This window comes from Salmo salar, chromosome 06 (assembly GCF_965601325.2).
Source record: "Salmo salar chromosome 06, fSalSal1, whole genome shotgun sequence".
Lineage (NCBI taxonomy): Eukaryota > Metazoa > Chordata > Actinopteri > Salmoniformes > Salmonidae > Salmo > Salmo salar.
Window position 1 is genome coordinate 17,887,425 of NC_138296.1, and position 25,985 is coordinate 17,913,409.

At 44.4% G+C, this 25,985-nt stretch overlaps 1 protein-coding gene across 3 annotated transcripts in view; it reads left to right on the forward strand.

Moving 5' to 3' along the window:
* Nucleotides 1-25,661, forward strand: part of LOC106606438 (E3 ubiquitin-protein ligase rnf213-alpha) — a 75,720-nt gene extending 50,059 nt beyond the window's left edge. For all 3 annotated transcript variants that reach the window (XM_014202643.3, XM_014202647.3, XM_014202644.3), the window contains 21 exons: nucleotides 1,234-1,441; nucleotides 1,801-1,997; nucleotides 2,311-2,433; nucleotides 2,902-3,012; nucleotides 3,285-3,527; nucleotides 4,101-4,176; nucleotides 4,286-4,320; nucleotides 4,447-4,547; nucleotides 4,827-4,983; nucleotides 5,606-5,780; nucleotides 6,097-6,191; nucleotides 6,540-6,791; nucleotides 7,227-7,359; nucleotides 7,670-7,753; nucleotides 7,918-8,098; nucleotides 8,759-8,960; nucleotides 10,109-10,186; nucleotides 10,359-10,556; nucleotides 14,631-14,720; nucleotides 15,084-15,262; nucleotides 24,134-25,661. In XM_014202643.3, the coding sequence (XP_014058118.3) occupies nucleotides 1,234-1,441; nucleotides 1,801-1,997; nucleotides 2,311-2,433; nucleotides 2,902-3,012; nucleotides 3,285-3,527; nucleotides 4,101-4,176; nucleotides 4,286-4,320; nucleotides 4,447-4,547; nucleotides 4,827-4,983; nucleotides 5,606-5,780; nucleotides 6,097-6,191; nucleotides 6,540-6,791; nucleotides 7,227-7,359; nucleotides 7,670-7,753; nucleotides 7,918-8,098; nucleotides 8,759-8,960; nucleotides 10,109-10,186; nucleotides 10,359-10,556; nucleotides 14,631-14,720; nucleotides 15,084-15,262; nucleotides 24,134-24,287 (3,072 nt within the window). In that variant the 3' untranslated portion in view covers nucleotides 24,288-25,661. The remainder of the gene's footprint in view (nucleotides 1-1,233; nucleotides 1,442-1,800; nucleotides 1,998-2,310; nucleotides 2,434-2,901; nucleotides 3,013-3,284; nucleotides 3,528-4,100; nucleotides 4,177-4,285; nucleotides 4,321-4,446; nucleotides 4,548-4,826; nucleotides 4,984-5,605; nucleotides 5,781-6,096; nucleotides 6,192-6,539; nucleotides 6,792-7,226; nucleotides 7,360-7,669; nucleotides 7,754-7,917; nucleotides 8,099-8,758; nucleotides 8,961-10,108; nucleotides 10,187-10,358; nucleotides 10,557-14,630; nucleotides 14,721-15,083; nucleotides 15,263-24,133) is intronic.
* Nucleotides 25,662-25,985: the final 324 nt, after the last annotated feature.

Consider the following 25,985-nt stretch of genomic DNA (forward strand, 5'->3'; position numbering starts at 1 on the left):
GTGCCATTTCAGTGACGCGTGCCATTTCAGTGACGCGTGCTATTTCAGAAAAATAATGCTATTTCAAGCAGCTACATGTGGAGTTTTTGCATTGTAATTTCAGAAAATGTCCATAATATTCTATCTGCAGTAATAGTGGAATGATAGTGTTTCACACAAATTATTTTGGGCCAATACAAAATAGCATTCTAAAATGCAGACTTGCTATTTGACAACAAAAGCCAGATGGGAAAACTACACCCTCCCTCTTACAGCGACGCCACTAAAAGGCATGGTCATCTCCTCATCGAGCATAATGAACAATGGCAGACTGGGGCAAGCGGCCAATGTAGAAATGGCTTTGTCATTTCCTGGTTACTGAAATTCCATGCTCAATTTCAGTATATGTGAGAAAACAAGCACTGAATAGTGTAGGGAATCATTGTACCATCTAAATCACTGTGAAATATGTTTCCAGTTACCCAAAATATAATTTTTACGTCTGTTTTGAAGTTGATGGACGTAACTGAAAGTAAAATAGTCTTGCTATCAAGGATCCTTGGGAAGTCAGATGGCACTAACCTCCACCGTGATGCGGGGGAGGGGAGGGAATTGTTTATATTGAGCCTAAGTGTAGTTGCAGTTCACCAAGCTTCTACATGGGTGGCACTGATAAAGGAATTTTATGTCCTAATGCTATAAATTAACAATCAATAAGCCTTGACTAATCCCCAGGGTTTGTAAGACACTGGGTTCATAATTAGGCAAGGACTCAGCTTTCTGCAAAAGGTCTGTTCAGTTTATTCAGAGAACGTTCTGAGGTCCAAATAACAAAGATGTTCATTTTATCCTCTCTCCGCTTACGCACACACATCCACACCCAAAAGTAGATAACCTATGCACACACATACGCACAGACAGTAGGTGAACAGTATCTCTTCCTTGACCTGCTACCACTGTTCCAGCACTGCCTGTTCCTTTCCCCATAGATTAGGAGAACCTTGAAGGCTCCTCCTGGTATCTCTAAATACACACATTTCTCTCCCTTTCCAGCCTCTACTAGACCTTTGTGAGACTTACGTTCAGTACATTAATTATTAATTATCCATGCTACATAACTACTAATTAATGATGGATTATTGATTCATTTACCCTTATTAGATAATTCTCTTATCAGACACATTCTACATGTAGCATCTTTCAGTGACATGCTTTTTCAGTGACATCATTGTCACACCCTCCTCTCCATCCCAGGATTCCATGTTTGAGCGGATGCAGTGCCACACGGCGGCAGAGCAGCAGGCCTGCATGCAGGATGAGAGGGTCTTCCTGGGGGACTTCCTGCAGTTGGAATCCGGCCACGCAGCCACCGTAGAGTACCTGCAGCAGGTGGCCAGGGTGCGCATGGGGCTGGACAGGGCTGCAGACCAGCTGGTCCACATGCTGTCTGCTGCTGCCACAGGTACGTACGTCATCCTGGATCCTGTTCAGTAGGGTACAACTAGTATTGGCTCATTTCAAGTAGTCTGCCAGTATCACTCCATTTAATAAAGTTATTTTCTTCCATTTTGTTCCTGTTGAACACTACCCTTGTGTTTCAAAATGATACTTGCTGGTGTAGGTCAACTGTCGTACAATATATATGATTGGTTTGATAGACTATTCAATGATTTAATTAATACAGTAGGAGGGCAGGTAGCCTAGCGGTTAGATTGTTGGGTCAGTAACTGAAAGGTTGCTGGTTTGAATACCTGAGCCGACAAGGTGGAAAATCTGTCGATGTGCTCTTGAGCACTTCCCTCTCCCATTATGGTCCAATAGGATCGCAGGAGGAGTCTCCTAACGGCGTTGCGGCCTTCCTGACCAGCGTGATAGAACTGTGTAGACGCAGCGGGAACGACTGGTACCGGGTCTACCTCATCCGTAAGATCTGCAGTCAGCGCGGCGTGGAGTTTGTTCAGACACTCCTGAAGGTGGCTGACATCCGGTGGTTGTTCCCAGCTGAAGTTCTGCAGCAGGTAATGGTGGCCATTTTGTCTTTCTTTATAGGAGAGTAATGTAGGGAGCAATACGATGTCAATACCAAGCTGGAAGTGGTACAGGGATAGTCAACCTTTTAGCTTAGGGTGTTCTTATTTCATCCAAAATGTTTTTAAGTTTGTATTTGTTAAATGGGTATTTAATATCTAGAATCTCATGGCTAGCATTTTTGGAGTATGTAGCGATTTAAAAAAGAAAAATGTTTTACTAAGTATTCCTGTATTGATGTGACGGTATAAAACATCTTTCATACCATTTGAACCACTCTTGCTCTCTTCTGTTGTCCTTCAGAACGAAGTTGGCAGCCAGATAGACCAATATCTTGTGTGTGGAGAGGATTACAAGACGATCCGAGATGCTGTTGCCAAGGCAATGATGGAAGGCAAAATCGAGGGATTGGACAACGCTTGTGAGGTATTGTTGTAGTTCTACTTTAGTTCATAACTGAAACACCTGCAGAACATTTTGCATAAGCTTGTGATTTTGATTTTGCTTGTTCAGTTGTATGTTCTTTCTATCAGATATTCTGTTTTTAAAGTGTTAAAGGCCCAGTGCAGTCAAAACAGGATTTTTCCTGTATTGTATGTATATTTCCACACTGAGGTTGGAATAATACTGTGAAAGTGATGATAATGCCCTATTAGTGTGAGAGCTGTTTTTCAGCCTGTTTTGGTGGGATGGAGTTTTGGCCTTCATGGTGACATCACCATGCTGTAAATGAGTTAATAGACCAATAAGAAAGAGTTCTAAATCTCTGCCAATAACAGCAAGTTTTCAGTTTTTCCATCCCCACAGACCACTCCCAGACAGGTACTTAATTGTTACCAATAAATTATTTTGATATTGGGGGAAAAACACTGCATTGGACTTGTGTGTGTGCAGGGCTGTAAATGTCCTCCACAGAAGAAAGCAGTCTACCTGCTACTGGCCCTGTTCAGAGAAGTCACCTCTCTCTACAGATCAGCCAATGACAGCTTCCATCCTAAACCTGTGGTAAGAGTCCTTATACAAAGACACAATACTGTGACGTATTATTGTCAGTCTCCTCAGCTTCCATACTTCACCTGTCTCTTTAACAGTGTCTTTACACCTAAAGCTAACACTGTATCAACTGTCTCCTCAGCTTCCACACTTCACCTGTCTCTTTAACAGTGTCTTTACACCTAAAGCTAACACTGTGTATCAGCTGTCTCCTCAGCTTCCATACTTCACCTGTCTCTTTAACAGTGTCTTTACACCTAACGCTAACACTGTATCCCCCCCAGCAATGCCAGGCCCTGTTGGCGTTCATCCAGGCCTCCAAGGTGTTGGTCAGCCCAGAGGTGAGGGCCTTCGCCCAGGCCCTGGTGGCCAACCGGCTGGGGCCCCTGGAGGTCCGTCCCGGGGCCTCTGGGGCCCAGTGTGTGGTGGTGGAGCTGAGCATCCACCTGGCTGCAGTGCTGCTCTGTGGGAACCTGGGTCTACTGACGCCCCTCCAGCAGCTGGCCCTACTGCCTGCCAACATGCAGGTGGGAACTCTGTAGCTGTGTGCCCAATGGCACACTGTTTCCTATGTAGTGCACTACTTTAGTTTTGACCATGGCCCATGGTGTAAGGACTAGTTAAGAACTCCCCTCACCTGGTTGCCTAGGTCTTCATTTGACATGAATAAAAGGAAATAACAAAAACCAGCTTACACACGGCCCTCCAGGGATTTAGTTTGACACCCCTGGTCTGGAAGGAATCCAGGCGAAACCCTTTTCACACTACTGAGCTGAGCCAAGCTGTACTGGGCTGGCCTGGTATGCATTCAACATTTAATAGAATCGTGCTGAGAAGGTAACCTGTGAAAATAAATATCAATGCCAGCGCAGTATGGTTTGGCTTTGCCCTGTAGTCTGAAAATGGTTGTTTGATTAATTATTGAAATACTTTAAAAGGCATATCCACCACATCAGTGAAGTATCAGTCAATACAGTCCATGGAAAACAACAGCGTTCAACACATTAAAGCCAGTGACTTATCTCCAGGGTGGTCCTAGTATCCCCTTCTGTTCATATATAGTCCAGCTAACGTTGATGTTTGTTCCTGTGTGTCTATAGAGAGCCTTCCTCCCCACCATGCCAGAGGACATGCTAGCAGTGGCTCACAAAGCTATGGGGCAGCTGCAGTGGTACTGTAAGTATAGTAACGGCCACAACAAAGGATGTGTGAATTTTGAAAGATTTAGCAGATTTAACTGTCTAAAATGTGAAGTCGTCCAAGCTTTTCTTCTGCTCTTCCACAGTTTGTCCCAACAATCACCCGTGCACCATCGGCGAGGTACGTAACATTTGAGTTTTGAGTTAAGATTATTCTGAATTATCTTTGGCCCTAACTTTCAGTTTAAGTACCGTTTCTCAGAATCTCTCTCTCTCCTACCCCTCTGTCTGACCCCTCTAACCACAGTGTGGCCAGCCCATGGAGAGGAGTCGCTGTCTGGACTGTGGCCTTGAGATTGGAGGGGACAACCACATAGCTGTCCCTGGCTTCCAAGCCGTTCAGATTCAGTGAGTGGGATTTTTATGGAATTTCTAAGACAGTTGATAATGGCTTGAGCAGTTGCTGCACTGTGCAGACTTCGGTTCAAACAGTATTTTATTTCAAATTGTTTAGCTGTGCTTGATTGAGCTGACCTGGCACAATGGAACCAATGGAATAACCCCCAAAGTACAAACCCCGCCCATCTGGCCATCCAAGCAGGCTCATACTATTTGAACCCAGGTCTGGTATCATGACAGCACTGGAGAATGGAGAAAAACAAATGTTGTTTTTCCCCGTCTTCACAGGGGTGACCGCACCCAGACCGGACACATCCTGGGAGTGCCCAGACGGAGAGACAACCTGGACATGCAGGACACCAAGAACATGTCCCCAGTGCCCTTTAACCTGCTGCGCCTGATCACACACATGGCCATGCTGCTAGGGGCCAGCAGTCACCCCCAGGTAAGTCCACTAGAGCAGGGGTTTTCAAACGTCTCCTCGTGAACACACAGCCGTTCCATGTGTTGGAACTATTCCAGAGTTAACACACCTGATTCAACTGATCAACGAATCATCAAGCATTTAGGGCTCTCGAGTGGTGCAGCAGTCTAAGGCACTGTATCTCAGTGCAATAGGCATCACTACAGTCCCTGGTTCGAATCCAGGCTGTATCACATCTGGCCATGTGCACAATTGGCCCAGCGTCGTGGGTTTGGCCGGGGTAGGCCGTCATTGTAAATAAGAATTTGTTCTTAACTGACTTGCCTAGTTAAATAAAAGTTAAAAGGTGAATAAGAGTTAGTTCAGGGCCACAACAACTAAAGTGTGAAATGTCTGAGGAGGTTGAAAACCACTGCACTAGAGGTACCTGCTGTACATGGATGGATGGGGTTATTGGTTTGACTGTTGTCCGGTGGTGACCGTTACATCTCTTGAAGGACACTTGCCTCAACGGAGTCTCTTGATCTCCCTCATTTTCTCTCTCTCTGTCTCCGGCTCTCTCTCTGCTCACTCTCGCTCTCTTTCATCCCCGCTCCCTCCCTTTCTCACTCCCTCTACCTTCCCCCTCTTTCTCTCTCTGTAGGTCATCGGTGCCATCATCAAGCCCCCAGTGCCCGACCCCGGTGCGTTCCTGTGGGCCCACCTGTTGAAGGACATGGAGCAGGTGACCAGGTCGCTGGGGAAGGGGTCTGACGACACGGTCAACACCGTCCACCTGGTCATCAGCAGCCTTCTGGAGCCCCACCAGCCTGGCCAGTGTAAGGGACCAGAAACACCTCCTTGTCCTCAATAGGTTTACAATCACTAAAAACAAGCATCGCCTTAGGACACTAATACTGTCTGATTAGAAGCCAACTAAGCATGCTAACAGTGCTATTAAATTAGCTATCCCTTATTCAAGTTTTAGAATCATATGTACATTCTTTAGAGGGGTGAAATGTCTTAGAATGTGCTTTAAGGTGAAGGTAGTTTAAAGTGAAAGCATTTATAAAAATGTACCATTATTGAATCATTGTCTGTGATTGATATCAGACGCTGAAAGTTTCCTTCACTCTATTCTGCTTCTCTCTCCAGGGCCTGTTCCCTATGACAACCTGCTCTCCACCAAGGAGGCCCGAAACGGCTGGGAGACCACCGTCAGCAATGACATCATCACACCTCAGCTGAAGGTACCAACTGATTACATCAGTCACCATTTGACTCAGTTCATCATCTCTAGATGAATAAATTACTTTAGTACCTTTTTTAATACAGTCAACAATATTTGTTTTCTTTCGGTGGTCCATCTATAACTGTCGTGTTCATTAGAACACGCAATGGAAAACGTTTTAAAATGTTTGCAATGGAGAAAAAAAACATTTAGCATTTTCTTATTGACAAGTCTAGGTAGTCCCTCTCTCTTTTGAATTTGTTTTCTTCTGTTTAGTGTTTAATGAACACTGCCCTGAATAACAGAAACATTATCTAAATGAGACCCTTTCTTCCCCCCTCTGTCTCTCCCCTCCTCCCGTCTCCAGCACCTGGACAGGCGGCTGAAGGAAGTGAACGCCTTCGTCCGGGCCGACTTGCGGGTCTCCTCCAACCCTGTGATGAGGCTGGTGTTCGGGGACCCGCGCCTCTTCCTGGCCTCTCTGCCCCGGGAGTCTCTGATCCACAGTTCGGCTGTGTGGAGCTGCAGGGAGCGGGTGTCTCTACTCAGCCTCGCCCACATCGTGGAGCAGCACAACGGCAGGGACACCCTGCCCATGCTCTGGCGGTTCCTGCAGAGGGTAAGAGCTGAGGCACCGCTGAACGGAAACCTTGGTCTTATTCATTAGTGCACAGCGTAGCAAAATGTTTTGCATCGGAAGCGAGTGTTTCTTATTGGACAGGTTCTTGTAGTCTCGCCTTGTTCCGGTAATCATGGTAGCATCCACATTAATGTAGAAGTGTTTAGAAACATATTCTATTCTTATTTACAATAAAAGTGACTCCAAAATGACACAATACATTATTTACCATTAATTTCTATTGGGCACAGAATAATGTGAAACTCAACCAAAACATTCATTATAATTATAATAAACGTGTTTACAGTCTCATTGACAGTCACAATGTTGGTCAGACCTTCGTTCTGTGCAGTGTGATTGGCAGTTGGTTTGTTTTATCGTACCGTGTGATTGGTCGCCGTAACATCACCCTCCCTGTGATTGGTCTGGTGACAGGAGGCAGAGCTGCGGTTGGTGAAGTTCCTTCCTGACATCCTGGCACTGCAGAGAGATCTGGTGAAGAGGTTCCAGAACGTGACTGACCTCACCTGCCGTACCATCGCTGACTTCCTTCACTGCCAGAAAGCAGGTACTAGTTTAAACTATACTTCTGGGTTAGTCACAGTACTGTATGTCCAACTGAAAACAATCAGTGGTATTGTTTGTGTTATTGGCATGGTACAGCGAGCAGATGTATCATTCGTTTCACTCTACTGAGGCCAGCTGAGTTAAACTGTACTGTAGTGTAGTGGCCTGGTTATACCTCCACCATACAGGCTGGAAAATATAATAGAAGAGTCAGCTCAGTACAGTTCAGGCCAGAACACTAGTGTCAAAAGGGTATTCCAGTTTGTTTACAATATAGGCTTCCATGTGGATTATTATGTTTGTTGTCACAGCCTCCCTCACAGCCTTGTGCGAGAAACGGGTCAAAATCTTCCTGACAACATGGAATCAGCTCCGGGTCTCCCTGGCAACCAACGGTATGAGCACAGATAATCATAGCACAACTCTAGGGCTCTATTAATAAATGAATAATATGAATATATACAATATTTCAAAATATGCTCTTTGGAGGGGCATTCATGCATGATTTCTTAGTCTGCTATTTTGTGATTATAATCTGTGTGTTTTGGCTCTGCTCCAGGTGAGATTAAAATCCCTGGCGAGTTCTGCCGGGAGGACCTGGACCTGACCAGTGACTTCCTGGTTCTGTTGCCACGGCGACAGGGTCCCGGCCTATGTTCCACGGCGCTGGTCAGCTACCTCATCGCCCTGCACAACGAACTGGTCTACTGCGTGGACAAGCACACTGGAGAGGAGACCAGGTGAGGGTGCTGTTGTCCTATCTCAGAGTAGGAGTGCTGATTCAGGATAATTTTTCCTTTAGGATCGCAATAAGATCACGTGGATGGGGGGGACCTGATCCGGGACCAGCACTCCTACTCTGATACATATGGCCCCTGGTCTCATTAGGCTTGTTAGAAAAAATGCTGTATGCATGGTCGGTCTGAGATGTACAGACAGAAAGGTAAGGGAAAGGGGATACCTAGTCAGTTTCAACTGAATGCATTCAACTGAAACGTGTCTTTCACATTTAACCGAGAGAGGTGTGGGGGGCTGCCTTAATCAGCATCCACGTCATCGGCGCCCGGGGAGCCGTTGTTGTTGGGGGTTAACTGCCTTGCTCAAGGGCAGAACGGCAGATTTTTCCACCTTGCCAGCTCGGGGACTCAAACCAGCGACATTTTGGTTATTGGTCCAACATTCTTAACCGCAAGGCCAGTGGTTCCCAACCTTTTTCGGTTACTATACTGCCAACTGAATTTTACTCTGCCCAGAGTACCCCCTCGTGCATTTTACCAGTAGGACTATGGTCTCTTGAGTCTTCCCAAGTACCCCTGGTTGGGAACCCCTACTGAACTGATAGGAAGCAGACATGGTTGACATCACCACATTAGTTCACTCTTCCCCTTTCTCTCCCCCAGCTACACGGTGAGCCCGGCAGACCTGAGCGACCTGCACGTGATCCGCTACGAGCCGGAGAGGGATCTGCTGCCCTTGGTTCTGTCCAACTGCCAGTACAGTGTGGAGCGTGGCCAGGAGACCCTGCACGAGTACGACCTGCCCAAGATCCAGCAGCAGATCCTGGCCCGCTTCCTGCAGGGAAAGCCACTCATCACCCTCAACGTGAGTCTGTCTGTCAGCACTCGGTCAGTCAAATGTACAGTTCTCGGCATCGACAAAGTTACTAAATGCCTGTGCTGCAGCAAGGTCAATCAATCAGTTAATCAATCAAATGTATTTATAAAGCCCTTTTTACATCAGCTGATGTCACAAAGTGCTATACAGAAACCCAGCCTAAAACCCCAAACAGCAAGCAATGCAGATGTAGAAGCACGGTGGCTAGGAAAAACTCCCTAGAAAGGCCAGAACCTAAGAAGAAACCTAGAGAGGAACCAGGCTATGAAGGGTGGCCAGTCCTCTTCTGGCTGTGCCGGGTGGAGAGTATAACAGCACATGGCCAAGATGTTCAAACGTTCATAGATGACCAGCAGGGTCAGATAATAATAATCAAAGTGGTTGTAGAGGGTGCAACAGGTCACCACCTCCGGAGTAAATGGCTGTTGCCGATCATTCAGTTAAAGAGAACAGGTGCGGTGTAGAGAGAGAGAGAGAGAGAGTCCAAAACAGCAGGTCCAGGACAAGGTAACACGTCCAGTGAACAGGTCAGGGTTTCATAGCTGCAGGCAGAACAGTTGAAACTGGAGCAGCAGCATGACCAGGTGGACTGGGGCCAGGTAGTTCTGAGGCATGGTCCTAGGGCTCAGGTCCTCCTCCTCCGAGAGAATTAGGGAGCATACCTAAATTCACACAGGGTACATTGTTAATGTGACAAACTATCTCGTAGGGTAACGCCAAGTTCATTAGCAATCGTCTAACAATAACAAATGCAATGAAATACATTTTTGAAATATGCTCTTAAATGGTGCAACTACATCCACGTATAAACATATGTTTTACTGAAGTTAGTGTGCGGTAGAGGTTAGACCAGAACTGTATAGATTTCCCTTTTTACAGAAACACTTAGCTGTCACAAGCGGCGTTTTCACATTCTGATCTTTTTTTCACTAATTGGTCTTTTGACCAGTCATATCAGCTTTGAAAAAGATCTGATGTGAGAAGATCTGATGTGATTGGTCAAAAGACCAATTAGAGTAAAAAAGATCAGAATGTGTCTGCCTGTGTAAACGCAGCCAAAGTGAGGTTAAAGACAAGAGTTACTATATGACCGTGTATTAGACAGGTTTTGATGTGTTGCTTACCGCCTCATACAGGGAATCCCAACCCTGGTGAACAGACATGACCGCAATTATGAAAATATCCTCAAGGATGTGAAAGGAAAGGTTCAACAGGTAAGTCACAATAACTCTGGTGATATGTTGTCACATGGTACAGTATGAACATGATATGAAATCTAGAATTGGTACACTACATCCAATTTTGGAACACAACCCTGGCATGAGGTTGAGTTGACCCTGTTCTATGCCTGGTCCACGTCTCTGTCATTTCCCTTTGTGTCCCTAGGAGCCCCTGCCCATCCTGACCCTGTCGGCGCTGGCCGGGGAGCTGCAGTCATACAGCGAGGTGTGTGAGGCTCTCTCCACCGTGGAGGTGGCTCTAGGCTTCCTGGCCATGACGGGAGGCGAGCCCCAGCTCCAGCTGGAGCGCTACCTGGAGGAGGTTCTGCAGATGGGAGACCAGACTGGCCCACACATCCTAAAGGTCAGCCCCCTTCCTCCGTCCAGAGCCCACAGACTGTCCGGGTGCAGCAGTAACATAGCTCTGTGCCCTATACTCTGTTTCTTCCTCTGGTTAAGCAGCTAGTTGAGAGCCTAAAGCCTGATTGTTTCAGTGCTCTCTCCATCTAGCTGGCTCCTCATTGGCTTCCTTACAGGAACCAGTAAACAGATGGATACCCTAAAGAGAAACATAGTAACTTAATTTTCTGTCTTGTTGTCGTTAGCATTTTGTGGTATATACAGTTGAAGTCGGAAGTTTATATACACCTTAGCCAAATACATTTAAACTCAGTTTTTCACAATTCCTGACATTTAATCCCAGTAAACATTCCCTGTTTCAGGTCAGTTAGGATCACCAGTTTATTTTAAGAATGTGAAATGTCAGAATAATAGTAGAGAATGATTTATTTCAGCTTTTATTTCATTCATCACAATCCCAGTGGGTCAAAAGTTTACATACACTCAAATAGTATTTGGTAGCATTGCCTTTAAATACACTGCTCAAAAAAATAAAGGGAACACTTAAACAACACAATGTAACTCCAAGTCAATCACACTTCTGTGAAATCAAACTTGATTATTTTTGTGTGATTTTGTTGTCAGCACATTCAACTATGTAAAGAAAAACGTATTTCATAAGATTATTTCATTCAGATCTTGGATGTGTTAATTTAGTGTTCCCTTTATTTTTTTGAGCAGTATAGTTTAACTTGGGTCAAACGTTTCGGGTAGCCTTCCACAAGCTTCCCACAATAAGTTGGGTCAATTTTGGCCCATTCCTCCTGACAGAGCTGGTGTAACTGAGTCAGGTTTGTAGGCCTTCTTGCTCGCACACACTTTTTTCAGTTCTGCCCACAAATTTTCTATGGGATTGAGGTCAGGGTTTTGTGATGGCCACTCCAATACACTGACTTTGTTGTCCTTAAGCCATTTTGCCACAACTTTGGAAGTATGCTTGGGGTCATTGTCCATTTGGAAGACTCATTTGCGAGCAAGCTTTACCTTCCTGACTGATGTCTTGAGATGTTGCTTTAATATATCCACATAATTTTCCATCCTCATGATGCCATCTATTTTGGGAAGTGCACCAGTCCCTCCTGCAGCAAAGCACCCCTACAAATATGTTGTTCTGCCCCTGAACAAGGCAGTTAACCCACTGTTCCTAGGCCGTCATTGAAAATAAGAATTTGTTCTTAACCTCTATGGGCTAGGGCTACTCAACAGCCAGTTGAATCCTGTGGCGCGTTATTCAAATCCTTAGATATGCTATTACTTCAATTTTAAAAAAATATGACTATTTTACACCATTTTAAAGATAAGACTCTCGTTAATCTAACCACACTGTCCGATTTCAAAAAGGCTTTACAACGAAAGCAAAACATTAGATTATGTCAGCAGAGTACCGAGCCAGAAATAATCAGACACCCATTTTTCAAGCTAGCATATAATGTCACATAAACCCAAACCACAGCTAAATGTAGCACTAACCTTTGATGATCTTCATCAGATGACAACCCTAGGACATTATGTTATACAATACATGCATGTTTTGTTCAATCAAGTTCATATTTATATCAAAAACCAGCTTTTTACATTAGCATGTGACTAGCATGTGACTAGCATTCCCACCGAACACTGCCGGTGAATTTACTAAATTACTCACGATAAACGTTCACAAAAAGCATAACAACTATTTTAAGAATTATAGATACAGAACTCCTCTATGCACTCGATATGTCCGATTTTAAAATAGCTTTTCGGTGAAAGCACATTTTGCAATATTCTCAGTAGATAGCCCGGCATCACAGGGCTAGCTATTTAGACACCCAGCAGGTTTAGCACTCATCAAAGTCAGATTTACTATAAGAAAAATGTTCTTACCTTTGTTGTCTTCGTCAGAATGCACTCCCAGGACTTCTACTTCAATAACAAATGTTGGTTTGGTCCAAAATAATCCATCGTTATATCCAAACAGCGGCGTTTTGTTCGTGCGTTCTAGACACTATCCTAAAGGCTAAATAAGGGTGACGAGCATGGCGCAATTCGTGACAAAAGAATTCTAAATATTCCATTACCGTACTTCGAAGCATGTCAACCGCTGTTTAAAATCGATTTTTATGCCATTTTTCTCATAAAAAAGCGATAATATTCCGACCGGGAATCTGCGTTTAGATAAACAGACAAAGGAAAAGAAACCATTCGGTCGAAGCGGGCACGCGCCTAAGCCCATAGTACTCTGAGTGGCCACTTGCCAAAAGCGATAAAGTGTTTCAGCCAGAGCCTGCCTCGATATCGTTCAACGTTTTCCCGGGCTCTGAGACCCTATGGAAGACGTAGGAAGTGTCACGTTATTGCACAGATCCTGAGTCTTCAATAAAAAGAGCCAAGATGAAACACTACTTCTCAGACAGGCCACTTCCTGCTTGAAATCTTCTCAGGTTTTGGCCTGCCATAGGAGTTCTGTTATACTCACAGACACCATTCAAACAGTTTTAGAAACTTTAGGGTGTTTTCTATCCAAAGCCAATAATTATATGCATATTCTAGTTACTGGGCAGGAGTAGTAACCAGATGAAATCGGGTACGTTTTTTATCCAGCCGTGCAAATACTGCCCCCTATCCCCAACAGGTTTTAACTGACTTGCCTAGTTAAATAAAGGTTAAAAAAAAATGTTTTTTTAAATGATGCTGCCCCCCTGTGCTTCTGTGCTTCACGGTTGGGATGGTGTTCTTTGGCTTGCATGCCTCCCCCTTTTTCCTCCAAACATAACGATGGTCATTATGGCCAAACAGTTCTATTTTTGTTTCATCAGACCAGAGGACATTTGTCCCCATGTGCAGTTGCGAACCGTAGTCTGTTTTTTTTATGGCGGTTTTGGAGCAGTTGCTTCTTCTTTGCTGAGCGGTCTTTCCGGTTATGTCGATATAGGACTTGTTTTACTGTGTATATAGATACTTTTGTACCTGTTTCCATCAGCATCTTCACAAGGTCCTTTGCTGCTGTTCTGGGATTGATATGCACTTTTTGCACCAAAGTACGTTCATCTCTAGGAGACAGAACACGTCTCCTTCCTGAGCGGTATGACGGCTGCTTGGTCCCATGGTGTTTACACTTGCGTACTATTTTTTGTACAGATGAACGTGGTACCTTCAGGCATTTGGAAATTGCTCCCCAGGATGAACCAGACTTGTGGAGGTCTACCATTTATTTCTCCAGGTCTTGGCTTTTTTCTTTTGATTTTCCTATGATGTCGAGCAAAGAGGCACAGAGTTTGAAGGTAGACCTTGAAATACATCCACGGGTACACCTCCAATTGACACAAATGATGTCAATTAGCCTATCAGAAGCTTCTAAAGCCATGACATCATTTTCTGTAATTTTCCAAGCTGTTTAAAGGCACAGTCAACTTAGTGTATGTTAACTTCTGATCCACTGGAATTGTGATACAGTGAATTATAAGTGAAATAATCTGTCTGTAAACAATTGTTGGTAAAATTTCTTGTCCTGCACAAAGTAGATGTCCTAACCGACTTGCCAAAACTATAGTTTGTTCACAAGACATTTGTGGAGTGGTTGAAAAACGAGTTTTAATGACTAACCTACGTGTATGTAAACTTCCGACTTCAACTGTAGCTAGCATATTATCAGTCAGTATCTAGCCTAATTTGGTATTAATTGTAGCTGAAAGTTAATACAACACATCCCTCGGTAAGGTGAGCTCTTTCAAGAGAACCCATTGGCAGTGATTTCATGTTTTCTGACCATGTGATTAGAGGTTATATTAAACTAAGGGATAGTTCACCCAAATTACAAAAGGACATGTTGGTTTCCTGACCCTGTCTATTAACGCAGTCTATTGACAAGGTAAGACAGCAATGCATTATTTGGTTTTGTTTACCTGGCCACTGTTTCAAATGCTAACCTTTTTAGCACACATCCAGTGCAATGTTGCCATGAGCAGGTGTAGTCTGAAACACTGTGTTGTCCTGTTGTCCTCATATAGGCCCTGAGCAGGTGTAGTCTGAAACACTGTGTTGTCCTGTTGTCCTCATGCAGGCCCTGAGCAGGTGTAGTCTGAAGCACTGTGTGGCCCTGTGGCAGCTCCTCACCTCACTCAAGTCTGAGAACCTGCTGCGCCTGAAGAGGGTAAGACAACGAGACACCACACATTCACCCAGACAAGTCTTCACATGATTTTGTAAGGGTCATGTTTTTTTACACTGGTTATAAAGTTGTTTGTCTGGATTACTGTTTGTGTGGGTGAGATGTGCTTGTATTACTTACAATACAAGTTGTAACATTGTGACTTAAGTTATACTAACTTACAATATTCAGTTACACTAACTTTAGTTACACTAACTTACCAAATTCAGTTAAACTAACCTTAGTTACACTAACTTGCATAATCTGATAAATAGAAAATGATCATAATGTCATGTTACACCCTAGTGTATATTAAAGTTTCACTAAACCCCCCCTCTCCATCCCTCCTTCCCTCCCCATCCTCAGGACCCGTTTGTGGGGGTCTCAGAGGAATACAGGAATCCCCTGGGAGATGGAGAGCGGAGGCTACTCACTACGTTCTTCACCAAGAGCAGCGCTGACTCGTTCCTGCTGGAGATGCACGAGTTTCTGCTGCTGGTCCTGAAGAGCCCCCGTGCCCCCGACACATACAGGCCTGACTGGGGGTAAGCCAAGGGGATAACAGCTAACTGGCATGGTGTAGTCTTTCTTGACACTCTTAGCGGTTCCATTTTTGATATTGTAGTATTGTTTACATCATATGAACATCATGGACAGTACCAGTCAAAGGTTTGGACACACCTACTCATTTAAGGGTTTTTATTTATTTATTTTTTCTACATTGTACATCACAACTATGAAATAACACATATGGAATCATGTAGTAACCAAAAAAGTGTTAAACTAATTAAAATATTTTTTTGATTCTTCAAAGTAGCCACACTTTGCCTTGATGACTGGTTTGCACACTCTTGGCATTTTCTCAACCAGCTTCATCTGGAATGCTTTTCCAACTGTCTTGAAGGAGTTCCCACATATGCTGAGCACTTGTTGGCTGATTTTCCTTCAGTCAAATCAAATTTTATTGGTCACATACACATTGTTAGCAGATGTTAACGCGAGTGTAGCGAAATGCTTGTGCTTCTAGTTCTGACCGTGCAGTAATATCTAACAAGTAATCTAACAATTTCACATCAACTACCTTATACACACAAGTGTAAAGGAATGAATAAGAATATGTACATATAAATATATGGATGAGTGATGGCCGAACAGCATAGGCAACATGCAGTAGATGGTATAGAGTACAGTATATACATATGAGATGAGTAATGTAGGGTATGTAAACATTATATAAAGTGGCATTGTTTAAAGTGACTAGTGATACATTTATTACATCCAATTTTTTTATTATTAAAGTGGCTAGAGATTTGAGTCAGTATGTTGGCAGCAGCCACACAATGTTATTGATGGCTGTTTAACCTCTTGGGGCTATGTGGGACGCTAGCGTGCCACCCGTGGTGCACCCTATCAACAGCAGGTGCATTTCAAGAGCGGCAAATTTGAAACCAAATAAATGTCAAAATTCAAATTTTTCAAACATACAACTATCTTACACCCTTTGAAAGATAAACATCTCCTTAATCTAACCACGTTGTCCGATTTCAAAAAGGTTTTACGGCGAAAGCATAAAGTTAGATTATGTTAGGAGAGTACATTGACAATAGCTGTGTGTAATGTTTTGTCAATTCAAAGACAGGCGTCACCAAAACCATAAAACCAGCTAAAATGATGCACTAACCTTTGACAATCTCCATCAGATGACACTCCTAGGACATTATGTTAGACAATGCATGCATTTTTAGTTCTATCAAGTTCATATTTATATCCAAAAACAGCGTTTTACTCTGGCGTTGATGTTCAGGAAATCGTTTCCCTCCAATAACCGGCAGTCAAGTCAGCACCACAAATTAAATAATTAAAATTAGAAAACATTGGTAAAATATTATATTGTCACTTAAAGAATTATAGATTTACATCTCTTGAACACAATCGACTTGCCAGATTTAAAAATAACCTTACTGGGAAATCACACTTTGCAATAATCTGAGCACTGCGCCCAGAAAAATACGCTTTGCGATACAGACTGACCGCCATGTTGAAGAGATCTAAAATCGAAAATACTATGTAAATAATCCATTACCTTTGATTCTCTTCATCAGATGTCACTTCCAGGAATCCCAGGTCCATAACGAATGTAGTTTTGTTCAAAAAAGCTCATCATTTATGTCCAAAAAGCTCCGTGTTGTTAGCACATGATCTAAGCCCGCCGGACTTCACTTCATGAACGAGGGGGAAAAATATATTTACGTTCGTTCAAACATGTCAAACGTTGTATAGCATAAATCATTAGTGCCTTTTTTAACCAGAACATGAATAATATTCAAGGTGGACGAATGCATTCTCTTTTAAAACGTATTGGAACGAGGGTACCCAACATGACCTCGCGCGCCAGAGTCTAATCGGCCATCACCGTTCCAAGGCTCTTGTTCGGTCAGATCTCACAGTAGAAGACTCAAAACACTTTGTAAAGGCTGGTGACATCTAGTGGAAGCAATAGGAAGTGCCAAAACATTAATAATCCCCTGTGTGTTTCAATGGCATAGGCTTAAAGGTAATTCAACACATCAGGTATCCACTTCCTGTCAGAATCTGTCTCAGGGTTTTGCCTGCCAAATGAGTTCTGTTATACTCACAGACACCATTCAAACAGTTTTAGAAACTTTAGGGTGTTTTCTATCCATATATAATAAGTATATGCATATTCTAGTTACTGGGTAGGATTAGTAACCAGATTAAATGGGGTACGTTTTTTTATCCAGCCGTGAAAATACTGCCCCCTAGCCCCAACAGGTTAACAGTCTGATGGCCTTGAGATAGAAGCTGTTTTTCAGTCTCTCGGTCCCAGCTTTGATGCACCTGTACCGACCTCGCCTTCTGGATGATAGCGGGGTGAACAGGCAGTGGCTCGGGTGGTTGTTGTCCTTGATGATCTTTTTGGCCTTCCTGTAACATTGGGTGGTGTAGGTGTCCTGGCGGGCAGGTAGTTTGCCCCCGGTTGTGCGTTGTGCAGACCTCACTACCCTCTGAAGAGCCTTACGGTTGTGAGCGGAGCAGTTGCCGTACCAGGCGGTGATTCAGCCCGACAGGATGCTCTCGATGGTGCGTCTGTAAAAGTTTGTGTTTTTGGTGACAAGCCAAATTTCTTCAGCCCCCTGAGGTTGAAGAGGCACTGTTGCGCCTTCTTCACCACGCTGTCTGTGTGGGTGGACTGTTTCAGTTTGTCCGTGATGTGTACGCCGAGGAACTTAACTTTCCACCTTCTCCACTACCAACGATGTGGATGGGGGGTGCTCCCTCTGCTGTTTCCTGAAGTCCATGATCATCTCCTTTGTTTTGTTGATGTTGAGTGAGAGGTTATTTTCCTGACAACACACTCCTAGGGCCCTCACCTCCTCCCTGTAGGCCGTCTCGTCGTTGTTGGTAATCAAGCCGACCACTGTAGTGTCGTCTGCAAACTTGATGATTGAGTTGGAGGCGTGCATGGCCACGCAGTCATGGGTGAACAGGGAGTACAGGAGAGGGCTGAGAACGCACCCTTATGGGGCGTTCTCAGGATCAGTGGTGTGGAGATGTTGTTTCCTACCCTCACCACCTGGGGGCGGCCCGTCAGATAGTCCAGGACCTAGTTGCACAGGGCGGGGTCGAGACCCAGGGTCTCGAGCTTAATGACGAGTTTGGAGAGTACTATGGTGTTAAATGCTGAACTGTAATCGATGAACAGCATTCTTACATAGGTATTCCTCCAGATGGGTTAGGGCAGTGTGCAGTGTGATTGCGATTGCGTCGTCTGTGGACCTATTGGGGCGGTAAGCAAATTGGAGTGGGTCTAGGGTGTCAGGTAGGGTGGAGGTGATCTGGTCCTTGACTAGTCTCTCAAAGCACTTCATGATGACGGAAGTGAATGCTACGGGGCGATAGTCATTTAGCTCAGTTACCTTAGCGTTCTTGGTAACAGGAACAATAGTGGCCCTCTTGAAGCATGTGGGAACAGCAGACTGGGATGGGGATTGATTGAATATGTCCGTAAACATACCAGCCAGCTGGTCTGCGCATGCTCTGAGGAAGCGGCTAGGGATGCTGTCTGGCCGGCAGCATTGCGATGGTTAAAACCTTTGAATGTTTTACTCATGTTGGCTGTGGTGAAGGAGAGCCCGCAGGTTTTGGTAGTGGGCCGTGTCAGTGGCACTGTATTGTCCTCAAAGCGAGCAAAGAAGTTGTTTAATTTGTCTGGGAGCAAGATGTCGGTGGCCCCGACGGGGCTGGTTTTCTTTTTGTAATCTGTGATTGACTATAGACCCTGCCACATAGTCTCATGTCTGAGCACTTGAATTGCGACTCTACTTTGTCTCTATACTGACTCTTAGCTAGTTTGATTGCCTTGCGGCGGGAATAGCTACACTGTTTGTATTCGGTCATGTTTCCGGTCGCCTTGCCATGATTAAAAGCAGTGGTTTGCGCTTTCAGTTTTGCGCGAATGCTGCCGTCAATCCACGGTTTCTGGTTGGGGAAGGTTTTAATAGTCACTGTGGGAACAACATCACCGATGCACTTGCTAATAAGCTCGCTCACCGAATCAGTGTATACGTCAATGTTGTTGTCTGAGGCTATCCGGAACATATCCCAGTCCACGTGATCGAAGCAATCTTGAAGCGTGGAATCAGTTTGTTTGGACCAGCGTTGAACAGACCTGAGCACGTGCGTTTCCCGTTTTTGTTTCAGTCAATAGGCTGGGAGCAACAAAATGAAGTCGTGGTCAGATTTGCTGAAAGGAGAGCGAGGGAGGGCTTTTCATGCGTTGCGGAAGTTAGAGTAGCAATGATCCAGAATTTTGCCAGCCCAGGTCGCACATTCCATATGCTGATAAAATTTAGGGAGCCTTGTTTTCAGATTAGCCGTGTTAAAATCCCCAGCTACAACAAATGCAGCCTCATGATATGTGGTTTCCAGTTTACATGGAGTCCAATGATGTTCTTTCAGGGCCGTCGAGGTGTCTGCTTGGGGGGGATATACAACGGCTGTGATTATAATCGAAGAGAATTCTCTTGGTAGATAATGCATTCGGCATTTGATTGTAAGGAATTCTAGGTCAGGTGAACAAAAGGACTTGAGTTCCTGTATGTTATGATCACACCACGATTCGTTAATCATAAGGCATACACCCCCGCCCTTCTTCTTACCAGAGAGATGTTTGTTTCTGTCAGCGTGATGCATGAAGAAACCGGGTGGCTGTACCGACTCTGATAACGTATCCCGAGTGAGCCATGTTTCCGTGAAACAGAGAATGTTACAATCGCTGTCTCTCTGGAAGGCAACCCTTGCTCGAATTTTGTCTACCTTGTTGTCAAGAGACTGGACATTGGCGAGTAGTATACTCGGGAGTGGTGAGCGATGTGCCCGTCTACGGAGCCTAACTAGGAGACTGCTCCGTCTGCACTTCTGCGGCGTTGTTGTTTTGGGTCGCCTACTGGGATCCGATCCATTGTCCTGGTGGTGGTCCAAACAGAGGATCCGCTTCGGGAAAGTCGTATCCCTGGCCGTAATGTGGGTAAGTTGACGTTGCTCTTATATCCAATAGTTCTTCCCGACTTAAGATTTCCTGGGGTAACAGTGTAAGAAATAATACATAAAGAGTCTGCTGTCCAACTCATCCCAAACCATCTCAATTGGGTTGAGGTTGGGTGATTGTTGAGGCCAGATCATCTGATGCAGCACTCCATCACTCTCCTTCTTGGTCAAATAGCCCATACACAGCCTGGAGGTGTGTTGGGTCATTGTTCTGTTGAAAAACAAATGATTGTCCCACTAAGCGCAAACCAGATGGGATGGCGTATCGCTGCAGAATGCTGTGGTAGCCAAGCTGGTTAAGTGTGCCTTGAATTCTAAGTAAATCACAGACAGTGTCACCAGCAAAGCACCCCCACACCATTACATCTCCTCCTCCATGCTTCACGGTGGGAACCACACATGCGGAGATCACCTGTTCACCTACTCTGTGTCTCACAAAGACGCAACGATTGGAACCAAAAATCTCAAATTTGGACTCATCAGACCAAAGGACTGATTTCCACCGGTCTAATGTCCATTGCTCGTGTTTCTTGGCCCAAGCAAGTCTCGTCTTATTATTGGAATCCTTTAGTAGTGGTTTCTTTGCAGGAATTCAACCATGAAGGCCAGATTCACGCAGTCTCGTCTGAACAGTTGATTTTGAGCTGTGTCTGTTACTTGAACTCTGAAGCATTTATTTGGGCTGCATTCTGAGGTGCAGTTAACTGTATTGAACTTATCCTCTGCAGCATAGGTAACTCTGGGTCTTCCTTGAGACAGTTTGACGTTTGATGTTTTTTTGCGACTCCACTTGAAGACATTTTCCGGATTGACTGGCCTTCATGTCTTAGTAATAATTCTATACTCCTAATTCCTGCTTACAAGCAGGAAGCACCGGTGACTAGATCAATAAAAAACTGGTCAGATGAAGCAGATGCTAAGCTACAGGACTGTTTTGCTAGCACAAACTGGAATATGTTCTGGGATTCCTCCAATGGCATTGAGGAGTACACCACATCCGTCATTGGCTTCATCAATAAGTGCATCGATGACGTCGTCCCCACAGTGACCGTACATACATACCTCAACCAGAAGCCATGGATTATGGGCAACATCTGCACTGAACTAAAAGGTTAGAGCTGCCGCTTTCAAGGAGCGGGACTCTAACCCGGAAGCTTATAGGAAATCCCGCTATGCCCTCCGACAAACCATCAAACAAGCAAAGCATCAATACAGGACGTCAATACAACCCTTACAGACTACAAAGGGAAGCACAGCTGAGAGCTGCCCAGTGACACGAGACTACCAGGCGAGCTAAACAACTTCTATGCTCGCTTCGAGGCAAATAACACTGAAACATGCATGAGGGCACCAGCTGTTCCAGAAGACTGTATGATCACTATCTCCGCAGCCGATGTAAGACCTTTTAAACAGGTCAACATTCACAAGGCCAGAGGGCTAGATGGATTACCAGGACGTGTACTGTGAGCATGCGCTGACCAACTGGCAAGTGTCTTCACTGACATTTTCAACCTCTCCCTGTCCGATTCTGTAATACCACCATGTTTTAAGCAGACCACCATAGTCCCTGTGCCCAAGAACACTAAGGTAACCTGCCTAAATGCCTACCGACCCGTAGCACTCACGTCTGTAGCCATGAAGTGCTTTGAAAGGCTGGTCATGGCTCACATCAACACCATTACCCCAGAAACCCTAGACCCACTCCAATTTGCATACCGCCCCAACAGATCCACAGATGATGCAATCTCCATTGCACTCCACACTGCCCTTTCCCACCTGGACAAAAGGAACACCTATGTGAGAATGCTGTTCATTGACTACAGCTCAGCGTTCAACATCATAGTGCCCTCAAAGCTCATCAATAAGCTAATGACCCTGGGACTAAACACGTCCCTCTGCAAATGGGTCCTGGACTTCCAGACGGGGGCCTCCCCCAGGTGGTAAGGGTAGGTAACAACACATCCGCCACGCTGATCCTCAACACGGGCCCCTCAGGGGTGCTTACTCAGTCCCCTCCTGTACTCCCTCTTCACTCATGACTGCGTGACTCCAACACCATCATTAAGTTTTCCGGTGACAGAACATTGGTAGGCCTGATCACCAACAATGACAAGACAGCCTATAGGGAGGTCAGAGACCTGGCCGTGTGGTGCCAGGACAACAACCTCTCCCTCAACGTGACCAAGACAAAGGAGTTGATTGTGGACTACAGGAAAAAGAGGACCGAGTGCACCCCCATTCTCATTGACGGGGCTGTTGTGGAGCAGGTTGAGAGCTTCAAGTTCCTTGGTGTCCACATCACCAGCAAACTAACATGGTAAAAGCACACCAAGACAATTGTGAAGAGGGCACGACAAAACCTATTCCCCCTCAGGGGACTGAAAAGATTTTGCATGGGTCCTCAGATCCTCAAAAGGTTCTACAGCTGCACCATCAAGAGCATCCTGACTGGTATGGCAACTGCTCGGTCTCCGACCGCAAGACACTACAGAGAGGGTAGTGCAAACGGCCCAGTACCTCACTGGGGCCAAGCTTCCTGCCATCTAGGACTTCTATACCAGGCGGTGTCAGAGGAAGGCCTTAAAAATTGTCAGACGCCAGCCACCATAGTCATAGACGGTTCTCTCTGCTTCCGCATGGCAAGCGGTACCGGAGCGCCAAGTCTAGGTCCAAGAGGCTTCTAAACAGCTTCTACCCCCAAGCCATAAGACTCCTAAACATCTAATGAAATGGCTACCCAGACTATCTGCATTGCCCGTCCCCCCCGTCCCCTCTTTTACACCGCTGCTACTCTCTGTTGGTGTCATCTATACGTAATCACTTTAATAACTCTACCTACATGTACATATTACCTCAACTAACCGGTGCCCCCGCACATTGACTCTGCCGGTACCCCCCTGTATATACATAATCTCACTATTGTTATTTTCCTGCTGCTATTTAATTACTTTTATTTCTTATCCGTATTTTTTTTAAACTGCGTTGTTGGTTAGGGGCTCGTAAGTAAGCATTTCACTGTAAGGTATACCTGTAAGGTATACCTCACTGTATACCTGTTGTATTCGGTGCATGTGACTAATAAAAATTTGATTTGAATGATGTTTCTCGTTGCTTATTTGCATGGGGCGGCAGGGTAGCCTAGTGGTTAGAGCGTTGGGCTAGTAACCCGAAAGGTTGCAAGTTTGAATCCCTGAGCTGACAAGGTACAAATGAAATCTGTTCCTAGGCCGTCATTGAAAATCAGAATTTCTTCTTAACTGACTTGCCTAGTTAAATAAAGGTAAAATAAAAATGTTACTGTTCTTGCCATAATATGGACTTGGTCTTTTACCAAATAGGGCTATCTTCTGTATACCACCCCTACCTTGTCACAACTGATTGGCTCAAACGCATTAAGAAGGAAATAAATTCTACAAATTAACTTTTAACAAGGCACACCTGTTAATTGAAATTAATTCCAGTTGACTACCTCATGAAGCTGGTTGAGAGAATGCCAAGAGTGTGTGCAAAGCTGTCAAGGCAAAGGGTGGCTGCTATAAAATATATTTTGATTAGTTTAACACCTTTTTTTGGTTACTATGTGATTCCATGTGTGTTATTTCATAGTTTTGACATCTTCACTATTATTATACAGTGTAGAAAATAGTAAAAAATAAAGAAAAACCCTTGAAATGAGTAGGTGTACTAACACTTTTGACTGGTATTGTATGTTTCATAAGGGCCACAAACATCTCAGTGTGAAGCATGTTTGATGAAAGTAAAAATCGCAAACACTGTCTGGAAAACTTACACACACACACAGGAAAGTCGAACATGTGTCCATTATCCTCTCCTCCATTGTCCTGCAGCCTGAAAGACACCCTGGTGTCCTACATGGAGCGGAAAGACCTTGACGTTCCCCACGACGTGGACGAGTTGTTCCCCGGAGAGATCACCCTGGCTCAGTACATAGAAGCCTGGAAGTTCACCGTGGCCTTCAAACAGGAGCGCAGCCAGAGATAGCTCAACCACCTCCTCACTGATTTTACTCTGCCTTTGGGTGCATCCCACATGGCTCCCTATTCCCTACATAGTGCACTGCTTTTTCTTCCTGAAGAGTCAAACATCATTTCATACTTTTATTGGTTTTTAGACAGGACAGTATGAAGTCAGGGGGACAGACTATGTTGGAAGAATGACAAGTCGGAAGGGAGCATAGCCAAAGCTCCAAACCCCAGACTCCGCCAATGTAGTGCACTACTTTTGACCGACCAGGTTGGGGTGCCATTTCAGATGCAGACTTTGTACAGACTTTATAGTCCCTGTATACTGTATGTAAGGGCCACAGATATGTTTACAATCATGTTTTAAGAATACATTTATAGGATATAGATGCATATGTTTTACACAGGGGAACATGAAATGAGTGCCTTTTCGGAAATGCACTTTCAAAGTGCCAGCAGGCAGGTTCTACTCATGTACAATACCTATAAACTGTTTAATTCTGCTATCTAAAAAGTCAAATGTGATTTGTACAATGAGTGAAGGGGAGGAAGGTTTGAAAGTTGTAGTTAGCAAATATTTGTTTTATTAGTTGATAAATATGCAAATCCAGTGGAGGCTGCTGAGGGGAGGATGGCTCATAATGTCTGGAATGGAGGCAATGGAATGGCATCAAACACATGGAAACTATGTATTTGGTACCATTCCACCTATTCCTCTCCAGCCATTACCACAAGCCCGTCCTCCCCAATTCAGGTGCCACCAATCTCCTGGGATGCACAAAATGTTTGCTTGCTGATGGTCTTTTGTGCACTTTTCCAATGTGAATTTCTCTGCCACGTAGTGGAGGGAAAGACTGAATTCTATATCGATAGACTTTTGGTCTTAGACTCAGGGATGCAACTAGGTGAGATGTTGGGCTATAACTCTGGGGTCTGACATTTTTATCTCAACCAAACAGCAATCAAGAAAATATTCAAGATTTATCATAGGTGATGTTTTCTAATGGGGGAAATAAGTTTGCACATTTCTGAAGCTGCCTTGTTATTAATATCTACGGTGTCCCCAATGGAAAAGTAGGTTTTAAAATTCACTTTGTTCATTTAGGGCCACTGTAGAATTCTATTTACATGGCTTTGCCTCAAGTGATATGTTTTGTTCTTTCATAACGGACTCATCTTCAATCATCTAGTCAAAAATGGCATAACAGTTTCCACTTTCAGAATCACTGCCTTACAGAATAAACCATGCTCATTGTATTTTGCAGTTTAAGTTCTTCTTGTTGAACTTAAAGTTGGACCAAATGTTGTTTCTGTGTTCCATTTCATTGCTGAAGAGCGTGACATGCAGTGATTATTATGTTAAAACAAAATAAATTGTTTGCCTCTCAGCAAATCTTTTTTTGTTGGCAATTTGTTGGTCTTTCTTGCCGCTAAAGACTGTTAAAAATGACAGTCATTCGATCAAAGAACAGCGTCAGGTTCGGGACTGTGGTTGTAGAAAATTAACATTTAAAGTGACTGTCCCATTTTTGTGAGTCATAATCAAATGTTTCTGTTTGTGATGTGTAACACATAAGTGAAAAGAAGATAATACAAGCATCATTATTTTTTTACTGACCAGATGGTCTCCATCAGCCCAAAGTCAAAATGCAGGCAACAAACTCTGTTCTGTTTCTTTATTTAGCACACAAAGCAGTCACACATTTGGACAAATATA